Source organism: Eretmochelys imbricata, chromosome 9 (assembly GCF_965152235.1).
Source record: "Eretmochelys imbricata isolate rEreImb1 chromosome 9, rEreImb1.hap1, whole genome shotgun sequence".
Taxonomy (NCBI): domain Eukaryota; kingdom Metazoa; phylum Chordata; order Testudines; family Cheloniidae; genus Eretmochelys; species Eretmochelys imbricata.
Window position 1 is genome coordinate 82,062,820 of NC_135580.1, and position 12,403 is coordinate 82,075,222.

General features: G+C 42.9%; 1 protein-coding gene across 1 annotated transcript; it reads right to left on the minus strand.

The window, feature by feature from the left end:
- Positions 1–1,028: 1,028 nt before the first annotated feature.
- On the minus strand, positions 1,029–11,197 carry NEXMIF (neurite extension and migration factor). The gene is made up of 2 exons (XM_077825744.1): positions 11,122–11,197; positions 1,029–5,329 (listed from the first exon to the last, which is right to left on the minus strand). The coding sequence occupies exons 1-2, from the start codon at positions 11,195–11,197 to the stop codon at positions 1,029–1,031; spliced, it is 4,377 nt and encodes a 1,458-aa protein (XP_077681870.1).
- Between the last annotated feature and the right edge of the window lie 1,206 nt (positions 11,198–12,403).

Below are 12,403 nucleotides of genomic sequence, written 5' to 3' on the forward strand. Positions count from 1 at the left end.
TAATACATAATCACTGGAATGTTTATAGTAAATCAAAAGGCATAGTTCCAGAAAACACTCACAACCCAATGTTGATAGAGAAGTAAAAATATGTACAATACAGTCACTTGTTCATAGTTTGGCACAATTTTTGTTGTTGTTGTGGGTAATAGTGCATAAACTACTGTACAACAGTATGACTTTTAAAAGTCTTTCACGGAGAATACCAGATTAGGTTTGCTTTCAAAGAATAAATTCCCACAATTTCAAACTCTTCATTTCAGCACTTACATTTCAACATACCACAAGGCATATTTTGAAAGAAACAAACAAAAACCAAAAAAAAAACCAAACATCAAACGTCTTTCTAGAAAAAGGAGTCTCTTCTTCAAACACAGGTAAAACCAAAGATGTTGTTTCTGCTTTAAGAAGAATGTAGTCTGATTCCCTGCAGAAAAATCAAACATTTTATGCCATCTTAGTTAGCCTGTGTGGAGCCACCACGATAGGATCATATGCTCTAAACTCTGATACAGCAGATGACGCTTTATGATATAGGTTATGATATAAACAGCAGAGGGGGCTAGAAAGCACTCAAAATTGCCACATGAAGCTCAATTATGAATGAGTTTTCATTTTCAAACTAAAGAGCCTTTAGTTAGATATCTTGGCTTTTGGATGCATAACCTCTTTTTTGTGTTTTGTTTTATACAAAATGTTCAAAAAAAAGTCTTTCCTTTTCAAAATCATTAAAAAGAGCATGTAATTGTTTTGTTTTTTTTTCAATAAATAAGTAATTAAAAACTGAAGAAGCCAAACAGCAGAAAAGAGTAGCCTTGTTAGTTTTTTAACCCCAGCCAAGCCAGAAAATGGGTCATTCTTTTAGGTAGCTTGCAAGTAATAAGTATTTTCATGCACTTAAAAAAAACTGTAAAAGGGGAATGTCTCTTTCATGCAACTCTTGCTTTCAGGAAGGAAAAAATGAGGAACAGCGGGCTTAGCAGGTAGTAGGAAAGTTAAGGGTGCATTCCAGCCAGTTTGGTGCAGCATTACCTCAGTTTTTCAAAAGAAGCTGTCACAGATGGGTCCTTATGGGTCTGTTCACGGTCTGTTCGCTTTACTTTACAGTTCTCATCCCTCAGTGATTTAGAACTTGATTTATGACGGTACAGCTTTTTATGGGTAGGTCCATTATTGCCTAAAGTGCTCAGGTTACTATAGCTTTTATCAAAAAAGGGAGAGTGAATGTCTATATTGTACCCAGTTGAACAGTTGGGGCGACTGGGATCACAAGTTGTGGCTTTGCCATTATTTTTGCTTGAGCCCTTGTTGCTTGACTTGTGATTCTTCGCAGTTCCCGGGGAATTACCATTTCCCTTTTTCTTGGACTCTTGTGATGTCCCTGCCAAAATTTTAAGAGTTTTCAATTTCAGGCTGTTAGATTCAGGCGACCGAAATATATCTGGGACGCTGTTATGGCCTACAGGCCCCCACAAGGGTTCGATTGAGGCCATCATAAATCTCTGAACATCTGCCATTCCAGATGCAATGTTAGATAAAATATTGGAAGGTTCCTCAAATTCCCTTTGATCATCATCAAGGAGGTTGTTAGTGTTTGCTATGCTAGTTTCGGACCAGCCTGTACTATTGTCTTTTCTTAGTGACCATTCACCAGATAGTCCATTATGCTTCCCTATCTTTACAGAGGTTGGGCTGCGGTGCTGAATGCATTCAGCTAGTGCCTTTGTTGTTGAGGCTGTATTATTTAACTGATTGACTGTCCTGCTGCCAGCTGCTTGAGCCTTTTCACCATTGACTCCAGCTGCATTTTTCCCTTTCCTTGTTGATTTGGGAGTCTGCCTGGAATTCTTACTTTGTGGTTTATCAGTTCCTTTGTTAGTTTTAGGAGATTTTTTCCTGGTGTTTTTCTGGGGAGAACTTTGGTTTGTACCTACATTCTTGCTGGATGAACTTTTCCTCTTAGATTTTGACACTTTGCTATTGGTGCTAATTTGACCAGATGGCTCATTAAATGTTGACAAGCATGGACTTTTTTCAAGGAGGCCAACAGAATCTTCATCATTGAACATATGGAACTGAAACTGATGATTATTTAAAGTAAACCCACTATCTGCCTGATCTTGGGTCTGGAGAACCCCACAGTTCCACTTGACCTTATCAGTATTGCTTAGCACAGTCTGAGTGGTCTCCTGAAAACCTTTCAGATTGCTTAGCGATTTGGTATCTGACACAGTTATCTGAGGGGAAAGGTTGGGGGTGTCTGGAGGAGACATTTCCGAAAGCGATGACTGACGGAACTTATCAGGTGTGAAGTTGGAGATGTCTAAAAGGTCCGTAGACTCTTTCAAAGGGGTTATTTCATCTATACTTTGTTGGATCACTAGCTTGGGACTGCAGTGGGCCAAGAAATCATCATTAATATCATCTTCACCATCCTTTTCACAAGACTTTAGACTTAAAGAACTGTAATTGCTCGAACTAACTGACAGTGAGCCCACTGAATCAAAACTAATGAGTCTGCCATCATCCGTACTTAGTGTACCTCGTTGGAAATGAAAGCGCCCCTCTCCATTATTAAAATGGCATGACTGATAAGAATCATCAGACTGCACTTGTTGGTTATCCGGCACATATTTTTTTTGGTATAGCAATTTGCTGCTATTCAGATTTACTTGACTATATCCAGAGGCTGGGAGGTTATCTGCTCCTGCTGAGCCACCAAACTCATTTGATAATGCAGAAGCCTCCCTCATGTCACTTGCAAATTCCTGATGGTTGCTGCTAGCAGCCTTGTTTGCTGGCCACATGCTACTGAAGTTGCTCTGCTCAATTTCTAAGTGGCCAGGTGACTGCTGCAGTTCAGATTCAGAAGGCGGGGACAGCACACAACTCTGGGCTGTCTGCAGAGCAGAGAACTGCTTTTCTGCCTGAACAATGCTAGGGAGGGAATGCTGCCGTTCAGCAGGATGCTGGGTGAAGTATGAGATACCAGTGTTACTTGACAAATCAGAAGCATCTAACAATGTCTGCAGATACCCGCCGGGGATCAGGGGTACATTGGTGGTGATATTAGCAGGTGGTAGAGGCTTGTCTGGAGAGCAGGTGGCTGGCAGGAAAGTAGAATTTTTAGCAACCTTATCCTCCTGGCACTCAGAAATATGGGAGGTCTCTGAAGCACAAGGAATATTTTCATCCTTCAAACTAGCTGCTGTGTCCTGATTTTCCAAAGCAGGGGAGATTTCTCCTGTATTTGTGGCAGCTTTGATTTTCTTGCATTTCAATCGGGCTTCACTTTTGAATTTGATTCGGCGTAGCACTTTCCTCTCTGTTCCCTTATATTCCCTTTCCTGTGATTTGTACTTCACTGAGGCAATGCCTGTGATGTCATTTAAATGTAATCCATTTGCGCAGCTGGGGGTAGCGATGGCTAATGTCTGCATCCCTTTCAGGCCTGCATCTTCTTTACTGCTGCAAGGCTGCTTCTGATCAGAGGAGCAGGAGCCCAGTTTGTTCACCGATTGCTCAATGGCTTTAATTCTTTGAATCCTGTGCCTGTTTGCTAGTTTGCATTTTCGCTTTCTCGGGTGAGGGAGGAATGAGACATCTGAGCCATTAAGATAGAAATTCTGTTTGTGGTAAAGAGACGATCTAAGATAATCCATCCGGCTCTGCTGCCTCTCTTGCCAGAAGCCCTTCAGTGGGGCCAGTTTTTCATACTTGCTGAGCAGTTCCTCACTTAGGGTAACAGTAGTCTCATTGGCATCGACTTTACTGAGCTTCACCAGCATATGCTTCTCCCCTTTAAATCTGTTAATGATGATGTACTTGATGATAACCGGGGGCTCCTTGCGAGAGACTTTTCGCCTTTTCTTTGGGCACCATTCGTCGTCATCTTCCTCTTTGGGTCCATCCGGGAGCCACTCTTTCTTATCCAGAATCTTCTCACTCTCAATGGAATCCACATCGTACAAGTAATCATCGCTGTATCGTACTTTCCTCTTTGCCCGCAGCCCATAGTTCTGCTGAATGAAGGAATTGGAATGTTCCCTGGACAGATACCTGCTACAATCCTTTATATCCCGCAGCACATCATCCGAGGACTCCGTGCAGGTGCTGTCATCGCTGAACTCCCCGGAGTCCTCTGTGGAATTCACAGAGTCCAAGAAGTGGCTCCTTTTAGAGCCTATATACTGTACCACCTCTGTACTGTTGCAAGTTTTATTTAAGGCAGTTTTCTCCTTCTCCTCCTCCCCGTCCTCCTCCTCTCCATCCTCCTCTTCCTCCCCCCAAATGATGCCCTCCTCGGATTTGAATTGGGAAGGATCAGCCCCACCACCAGCCCCCCTCTTGAGGGTGCTCTTGTTGTCCCTTTTAGTACAGTTGCCAAACACGCTGGGAAAGAAGTTGAACTGGGCATCCTCTTGCAGGGCATTGGTCTTCTCCCTCACGTTGTCTTGGAAAGATTCATATCTAATCTTTAAGGAGCAGACGTCACTTCCCAAGGTTGAATCATCATCATCAAACATATAATTATCCACATCTTCCTCAGAAAACAAGTTTACAGAAAGCTCATTTTTGGAGCAAAGGTCAAGCAGCTCAATTTTACTTTCACTAATGAAAGATTCGAAATAGCCCCACTCCTGGTTGGGATTTGTTAGCAAAGGTTCCTCACCATTGCATTTGTCTGATAGTAATCCCTCGTAATAATTTTTCTGAGTGGGGTCCTCTGAATCACTGTCAGATTTCTCTGCATCTCTTTTGTCTGCTGCCCTTGATTTATGCATAGGGAAGCTTAAAAGCTGGTCTGAAAGCAGCTGATCCCCATATCTCATGGTTTCTCCTGTGCTCATGCAGTGAATCCCTATATCAGAGACTGAACAGGTGTCATAATCCCTATTTATATCACCCACTTTCAAGCTTATTCCCGGCTCTGCATCAATGCCGTCCTTTGATTCAATAAAGCAGCCTAGACAGGTCCGGCTTGGCTGCATCAAGCAGTCACCAGTCAGAGCTGACATGCCTCCAGGCTCCATAATTGTGAATGGAGCCTTCTCACAATCGCCTGGCAGAGACCAGGAGCTCATGCTCTTTGTCACACAAGATGTAAGAGAAATAGCGTGTGCGGACGAGTCATCTGAAGTGTTCTCCGGTACATCAGTGAGTCTCAGAGGAGAAGGAGGGCTCAACAAACAGGGCTTCCTTGAAGTCAGAGGAGGCGGCACTCGGTGGCACACTTGATTTTCCTTCTGAGCTATTGTCAAGGCTGAAAACGTAACCGCGGTATCTGCAGCAGTGCAAGGCTTCCCATCACTGTCTGGGTCATGTGACTCTGGAGGAATTGAAAGAAAAAGGGAGAGTGGAAGAGAAGGAATAGGAGAAAGAGAATTAGTTTAACAACCTTGGGATTCTGATCTGATTATTTTCCCCTCCTCTTGCTATGTTTTGGGAGATGACTTTTGCAAACAAACAACTTCTTTGAAAAACAGCAGTGTCTTGCTTACAAGACTGCAAGACTTGTGCATATGGACAGATTTGGCATCTATGCAATCTACTATAGTCACCTTTATCAAGAATATTTATTTTACACTGAAACTGATGAGAAAACTAATTTAATGTATTTATGCCAATTTGCACTAGCTGAGGATCTAGCCCATAATGCGTTTATGTAAACACCCAGAGTTATAAAATACAATATAAAGTAAAGAACAAATGTGTTACTGCACTGTTAATGAGGAGAAAACTAGGACACCAAAGTCAAGAAACTCAGAAGATGAAAGTTTTCAAGGCAGCACTAACTCCAGCACATCACACACTTGTGCATCTATTTAGTAACTTACAGGCAAAATTCTGGGGCTGTTGCGAGGTCCACGGTGCAGGGGTCAAGACATGAATCTCCATATCCCTCTGCACTCCCTGCAGACTAGCTCTGCAGTGACGCAGGGTATGTCTACACTTAAAACACTGCAGGGGCACAACTGCACCTCTGTAGCACTTCAGTCTAGACACTACCTACGCGGATGGGAGGGGTTCTCCCGTCGGCACAGGTAATCCACCTTCCCGAGAGGCAATAGCCTGGTCAACAGAAGAATTCTTCCATCAACCTAGAGCCGGTCGACACCAGGGGCTAGGTTGGTACAGCTACATCGCTCAGCCAGGCCTCTGTCTGCCAGTGCCTTGAGGAACAAGTATGGCCAGGGGATCTCTCATTCTATGGATCTATTGATATACAGAAATCTCTAGGGAGAACAGTGGCCTGTGGCTAATATTCCTGACAACATCCAGCAGTAGTGGCCTTAGGAGCACTGCTGAGCCAACAACTACAGGATGGGGTTGAGGGTTCTGGACCTCAAGGCAGGTCTACACTGAAAACTTACATCGGCATAGCTAAGTCTCTGACCTAACCCCCAGCGTAGACAGCACAATGCCAACAGAAGAATTCTTCCATCAAAATAGCGACCGCTTCTTGGGGAGATGGATTAACTACAGCGACGGGAGAACCCCTCCCCCTTTGCCATTGGGGGGGGTCTACACTGCTGTGCTAGAAACTGTAGCTTCAGCTGTGAAACTGAGCGTGAAATTGGAATGGGATCAGAATCAGGCTCAAAGAGCTTAAGGCAGCTCCACACGATTGGCAGTCTTAAGGGTTGAGACACCTTTAGCTTTAAAGCCTTAAGCAGGTAAGAGCAACCTAAAACTAAAGCGATTCAGCATGCACCCCACCTTCCAAGTAACGCTACCTTCGGGGCCCTGTGAAAATGGAAATGGAAATGTTTTACACATACACAGGCACATTACATTCCACCTTTAAACATATATAGCTTTAAAGCTACTGAACTGATTTCCCTGAAATGTGGTTTACTTTTCCTTTTTTAGAGAGGACTAAAAACAACAGGGTTCAAGAGTTCCTCACTTGAGCCATTTCTGAGTTTGAGGCTGCAAAAATTTCAATTGGATTATACGGGAAAGCAACTTTTGGGCCAGCTCCCATAACTTCAACACAAAATGAACAAAACAAATGAACAAATTCAGCTCCAACTTAAAAAAAAAATAAATCAACTTTGAGCTGACAGTAAGCATGGGAAATTGAAGCCAAAAGGAATATGTCTGTGAAAGTTACAAGGACATGAACAAGGAAAGTTAAAATGACAATGGGAACTCGGTCTTAAAACATTCACTACCACCTAAATCATCTCCATTTTTTAGATCTACATCTGTAAAAATGAGCTTGACTCCTATGAGGTGCAAATCCTGAAAAATGGATTTTCCAGGGACTGTATAATGATAAAGTCAAGATCATATTCAATTAAAAGGTGTATTTACTCAATGGACTGTAGTGACTTCAATGTACAGAGGGGCTGAGAGCCAAGAAGAGCATTTCAGACGTAACTATCGATTTTCTGGCTTTTGTCACAGTTTTTGGTCACAATTTTAACATTATTTCAGTATTTTATGGTAACATGTTAACTCAAAAGCTAAGTAAAAACACAGTAGCCCAAATACTCATCTATAGCCAAAGAGAGTGCAGTATAGTTGCAGAGAGGGAGGGGGGCAAAAGGGGCCTCCTTTGCACTCCCCAAGTTCTCAGCCTGTTTCATGCCAAGCCAATCACTAGCTGTAAGTTAGAGCTACCTAATAGCTACTCTAAATTACACTGGATGCCAGTGTCCCCAACGGGTCAGTAAAGCAGTGAGGGATTGATAGGATATAGAGAAGCCCTGGCTACCACCATAATGAACATGCAAACATAAGAACGGCCATACTGGGTCAGATCAATGGTCCATCTAGACCAATATCCTATCTCTGACAGTGGCCAGTGCCAGATGCTTCAAAGCGAATGAACAGAACACGCCAATCATTGAAAGATCCATCCGCTGTCATCCACTCCCAGCTTCTGGCAGTCAGAGGCTAGTGATACCCAGGGCATGGGATTGCATCCCTAACCATCTTGGCTAATAGCCATTGATGGACCTCTCCTCCATGAACTTAATTTTTTTTTGAACTGTGTTATAGTTTTGGCCTTCACAACATCCCCTGACAATGAGTTCCACAGGTTGACTGTGTGTTGTGTGAAGAAGTACTTCCTTTTGTTTGTTTTAAACCTGCTGCCTATCAGTTTCATTGGTGACCCGTGGTTCTTGTGAAGGAGTAAATATCACTTTCTTATTCACTTTCTCCACGCCATTCATGATTTTATATACCTCTAACATATCCCCCCCTTAGTCGTCTCTTTTCCAAGCTGAAAAGTCCCAGTCTTTTTAATCGCTCCTCATATGGAAGCTGTTCCATACCCTTCTTCCAGATCATTTATGAATATATTGAACAGCCCTGGTCCCAATACAGATCCTTGGGGGAACCAGCTATTTACCTTTCTCAACTGTGAGACGTGACCATTTATTCCTACCCTTTATTTTCTACCTTCTAAACAGTTATTGATCCATGACAGGACCTTCCTTCTTATCCCAAGTCTGCTTACATTGCTTAAGAGCCTTCGGTGAGGAATATTGTCAAAGGCTTTTTGAAAGTCCAATCACCTGGTACAGAAACTGATTTAAGAGGTGATAAGTTACATACAACACTTAGTAGTTCTGCAATTTCATATCTGAGTTCCTTCAGAAGGGAGATGATGATGGCATAAGAACTGCCATGCTGACTAAGTCACAATCCCCTACACTGTAGTGATCCTCACATGGGCAAAGACACTGCTGTCAGCACATAACCTGCTTTTGGTTCAGCATCAAGTAACTGCACAGCACTGGAAGATCTGGGCCAAAACCTTTAGAAAATTCACTATTATACTCCAGTATTTAATTAAGACATTTTCCTATTTCTGTTTGTTTAACTGCATTTCATGGAAGTTGTATCAGATTCTACAAATCAAATCAGTTTCTATTGACAAGGTAACCATTGATTCTTCTTGGTAGGAGTAGATTAGGCACACGCATAATGGCCAGGAAATCTCTTTGTAGCTCTAGCAACTGTCACCCACTATTATTTTACAGACTGTTTGCATGTATCTGATAAAGAATAAGATTGGCTGAAACTGACAGATATATTCTGAATTCTGTCATGCTGGAAATCACAAATGTGTGTTTCATTTCTCACTACTCTATCAGCTAACAACAGTGCTATTCACCTATACGTCTGGAGTTACTCTGGATTTATAGCTGTGTGGAAGAGAATAGAATTTGCACCTATAGACTTATGCTTCCAAATTCATTTTGATAGGGTACAAGAATCCGAGCCTATACCACCTCACAGGATTGGGCCCTCAAAGATCCAATATGGTCAAATATCAACAGTCAGAAAAATTAAAAGGCTAATAACAATTTTAAACAGAAACATGCACTTAACCATGTATGTTTAAATAAATTTTAGAGATGCTACAAAGAATGAAAATGCCAGTTTTTGTCGCAGTGCTAGGAACTTGAAAGCTAAATGACATCAGCAAATGCTCAGAGGAATTATTTGAATCGTAGAATCATAGAACTGGAAGGGTCCTTGAGAGGTCACCTAGTCCAGTACCCTGCACTCATGGCAGACTAATTATCTCGACCATTCCTGACAGGTGTTTGTCTAACCTCCTCTTAAAAATCTCCAGTGATGGAGATTCCACAACCTCCCTAGGCAATTTATTCCAGTGCTTCACCACCCTGACAGGACGTTTTTCCTCATGTCCAACCTAAACCTCCCTTGCTGCAATTTAAGCCCATTGCTTCTTGTCCTATCCTCAGAGGTTAAGAAAAACAATTTTTCTTCCTCCTCCTTGTAACCACCTTTTAAATACTTGAAAACTGTTATCATGTCCCCTCTCAGTTTTCTCTATTCCAGACTAAACAAACCCAATTTTTTCAGTTTTCCCTCGTAGGTCATGTTTTCTAGACCTTTAATAATTTTTGTTGCTCTTCTCTGGACTCTCCAATTTGTCCACATCCTTCCTGAAATGTGGTGCCCAGAATTGGACACAATACTCCAGTTGAGGCCTAATCAGTGTGGAGTAGAGCGGAAGAATTATTTCTCGTGTCTTGCTTACAACACTCCTGCTAATACATCCCAGAATGATGTTCGCTTTTTTTGCAACAGCGTTACACTGTTGACTCATATTTAACTGTGGTCCACTAGACCCCAGATCCCTTTCTGCAGTACTCCTTCCTAGGCAGTCATTTCCCATTTTGTATGTGTGCAACTGATTGTTCCTTCCTAAATGGAGTACTTTGCATTTATCCTTATTGAAGTTCATCCTATTTACTTCATATGATTTCTCCTGTTTGTCCAGATCATTTTGAATTATAATCCTATCCTGCAAAGCACTTGTAACCCCTCCCAGCTTGGTATCATCTGCAAACTTTATAAGTGTACTCTCTATGCCATTATCTAAATCATTGATGAAGATATTGAACAGAACCAGACCCAGAACCAGTCCCTGCAGGACCCCACTCATTATGTGCCCTTCTAGCCTGATTGTGAACCACTAATAACTCCTCTCTGGGAACGGTTTTCCAACCAGTTATGCACCCACCTTATAGAAGCTCCATCAGGTTTGCAGGCAAGCATAGCACTGAAGAATACTTTTAATTAGTTATTGCTTTTGAAAGCAACTATGGAGCAGTTGAAAATGACCAAAGACAAAGTTAGATACAGGAAATTTTGGGCATGTTCCTGAAAGATGCCAATCATTTCCCACTGATTTCAGTGGGAGTTGAAATTACTCAACAGTTCTCAGGATCATGACTTTACCAGTAGCATGTGTTTATGCACAGAAGAGGTGCCTAGAATTCTAATGTGATCTTGGGACAGCAAGTTGGAGGGACCATGCTGCCAAAATGGTCACAACAGTATGTAACAAAAACCAATACACTCAAAAAAAAATCACAATTCAGATCTATGTGTGTGTGTGTGTGGGCATGCACATATGTGTGGGGAAAAAGCAGCAGTTGTTGCTTAAGGTTTAAAAACTGAAGATTCATAGCTGCAGCAACATATTTGCACAAAATATCCATCTGCCCCACTGCTCTACATTTTGAAGATGTCGGCAATACTCAGAAATTAAATACTTGAACTAGGAAAGTAGATTGGCTTGCTGTTATCACTGCTGCTTCGTGCACTGTAATTAGGTTTCCTTACCATTTTCTTTCACCCCATTAATCAGGATAGTTTCATGGTCTTCTGAGGCACAATCCTTATCTTGTTGGTCATCCATCAATTTAACCTCTTATTGTTCATTCCATACTCCACTGCATCTAGCCAACCTGTACATTTCCAAAAACATAATTACAGTCATTAAAATTCCTGAAATAAGCTCACAGAACTGTGAATAAAAGAAAAAACATTACACACAGCTACTAACCCTGTTTAGGAGGACAAACACTATTTATTATAACAAAGTAGCTATCATATTTTCACTCTTCTAATCCAAAACCTCCCCCAGTCCAATGTATTTCAATGGAATTAAAAAGAGATGACTCCATTTTCTTCCCAAAAGAACAACAAGCATCAGTAACACAATTTCTTTGCAGTTGTTGAGGAATTTTTCACTACCACCGAGAATTTTACTTCAGTGCAAATCCAAATTTCAGTGGTTCCCCAGAGAGGATGACTTTGTTAAAATGAGACTCCCACCTTACGGACACCGACACCATTCCCAGCGCCTCAGTCCATTGCTGTGTCTGCCACAATGTTTCATTCAGTGGGCCACGGAGCCCAGTAAAAGATCTACTGACATATTTTAATCAAAGAGACTCCCCATATTTTCAGTAAAATTTCCCAGTCATAAACTATGTATCACTTAGAGCAGTGGTTCCCAAACTTTAACAGCCCGCGAACCCCTTTCACTAAATTGTGAAATCTCGTGAATCCCCTCCTAAAAATGAATATTTCCAGGGATTTAAGTTTAAATATCCTCCGCACGGCTCCTGCTGCTGGACCCCGTTGACTGCCCCAGTCAACTGAGCTCCATTGAGCTCGGGCTGCAGGTCCCGCTGACCGCCGGGGCTCGGGCTGCCAGCCCCAACTGCCTGGCCCCGCTCTCCCTGGGGCTTGGGCTACAAGCCCCGTGTGGAGTGCTGGGGTTCAGGCAGCCGGCTGGCTCATGGGGGCAGGGCTCGGGCTGCCAGCCCCAACTGCCCAGCCCCGCTCTCCCTGGGGCTTAGGCTGCCAGCCCCGTGTGGAGTGCTGGGGTTCGGGCAGCCAGCTGGCTCATGGGGGCAGGGTTCGGGCTGCCAGCCCCAAATGCCCGGCCCCACTCTCCCTGGGGCTCGGGCTGTTTGCCCTGCAACTGGGTCCCACCTGTTGCCTCTAATGCCCAGGGTCCTCTGGCCGCCATTAGTGAAATTTTTCTGGCAAATCCCCTGTAATGTTCTGTAAACCCCCAGGAGTTCGCAAACCCCAGTTTGGGAACCCCAGATTT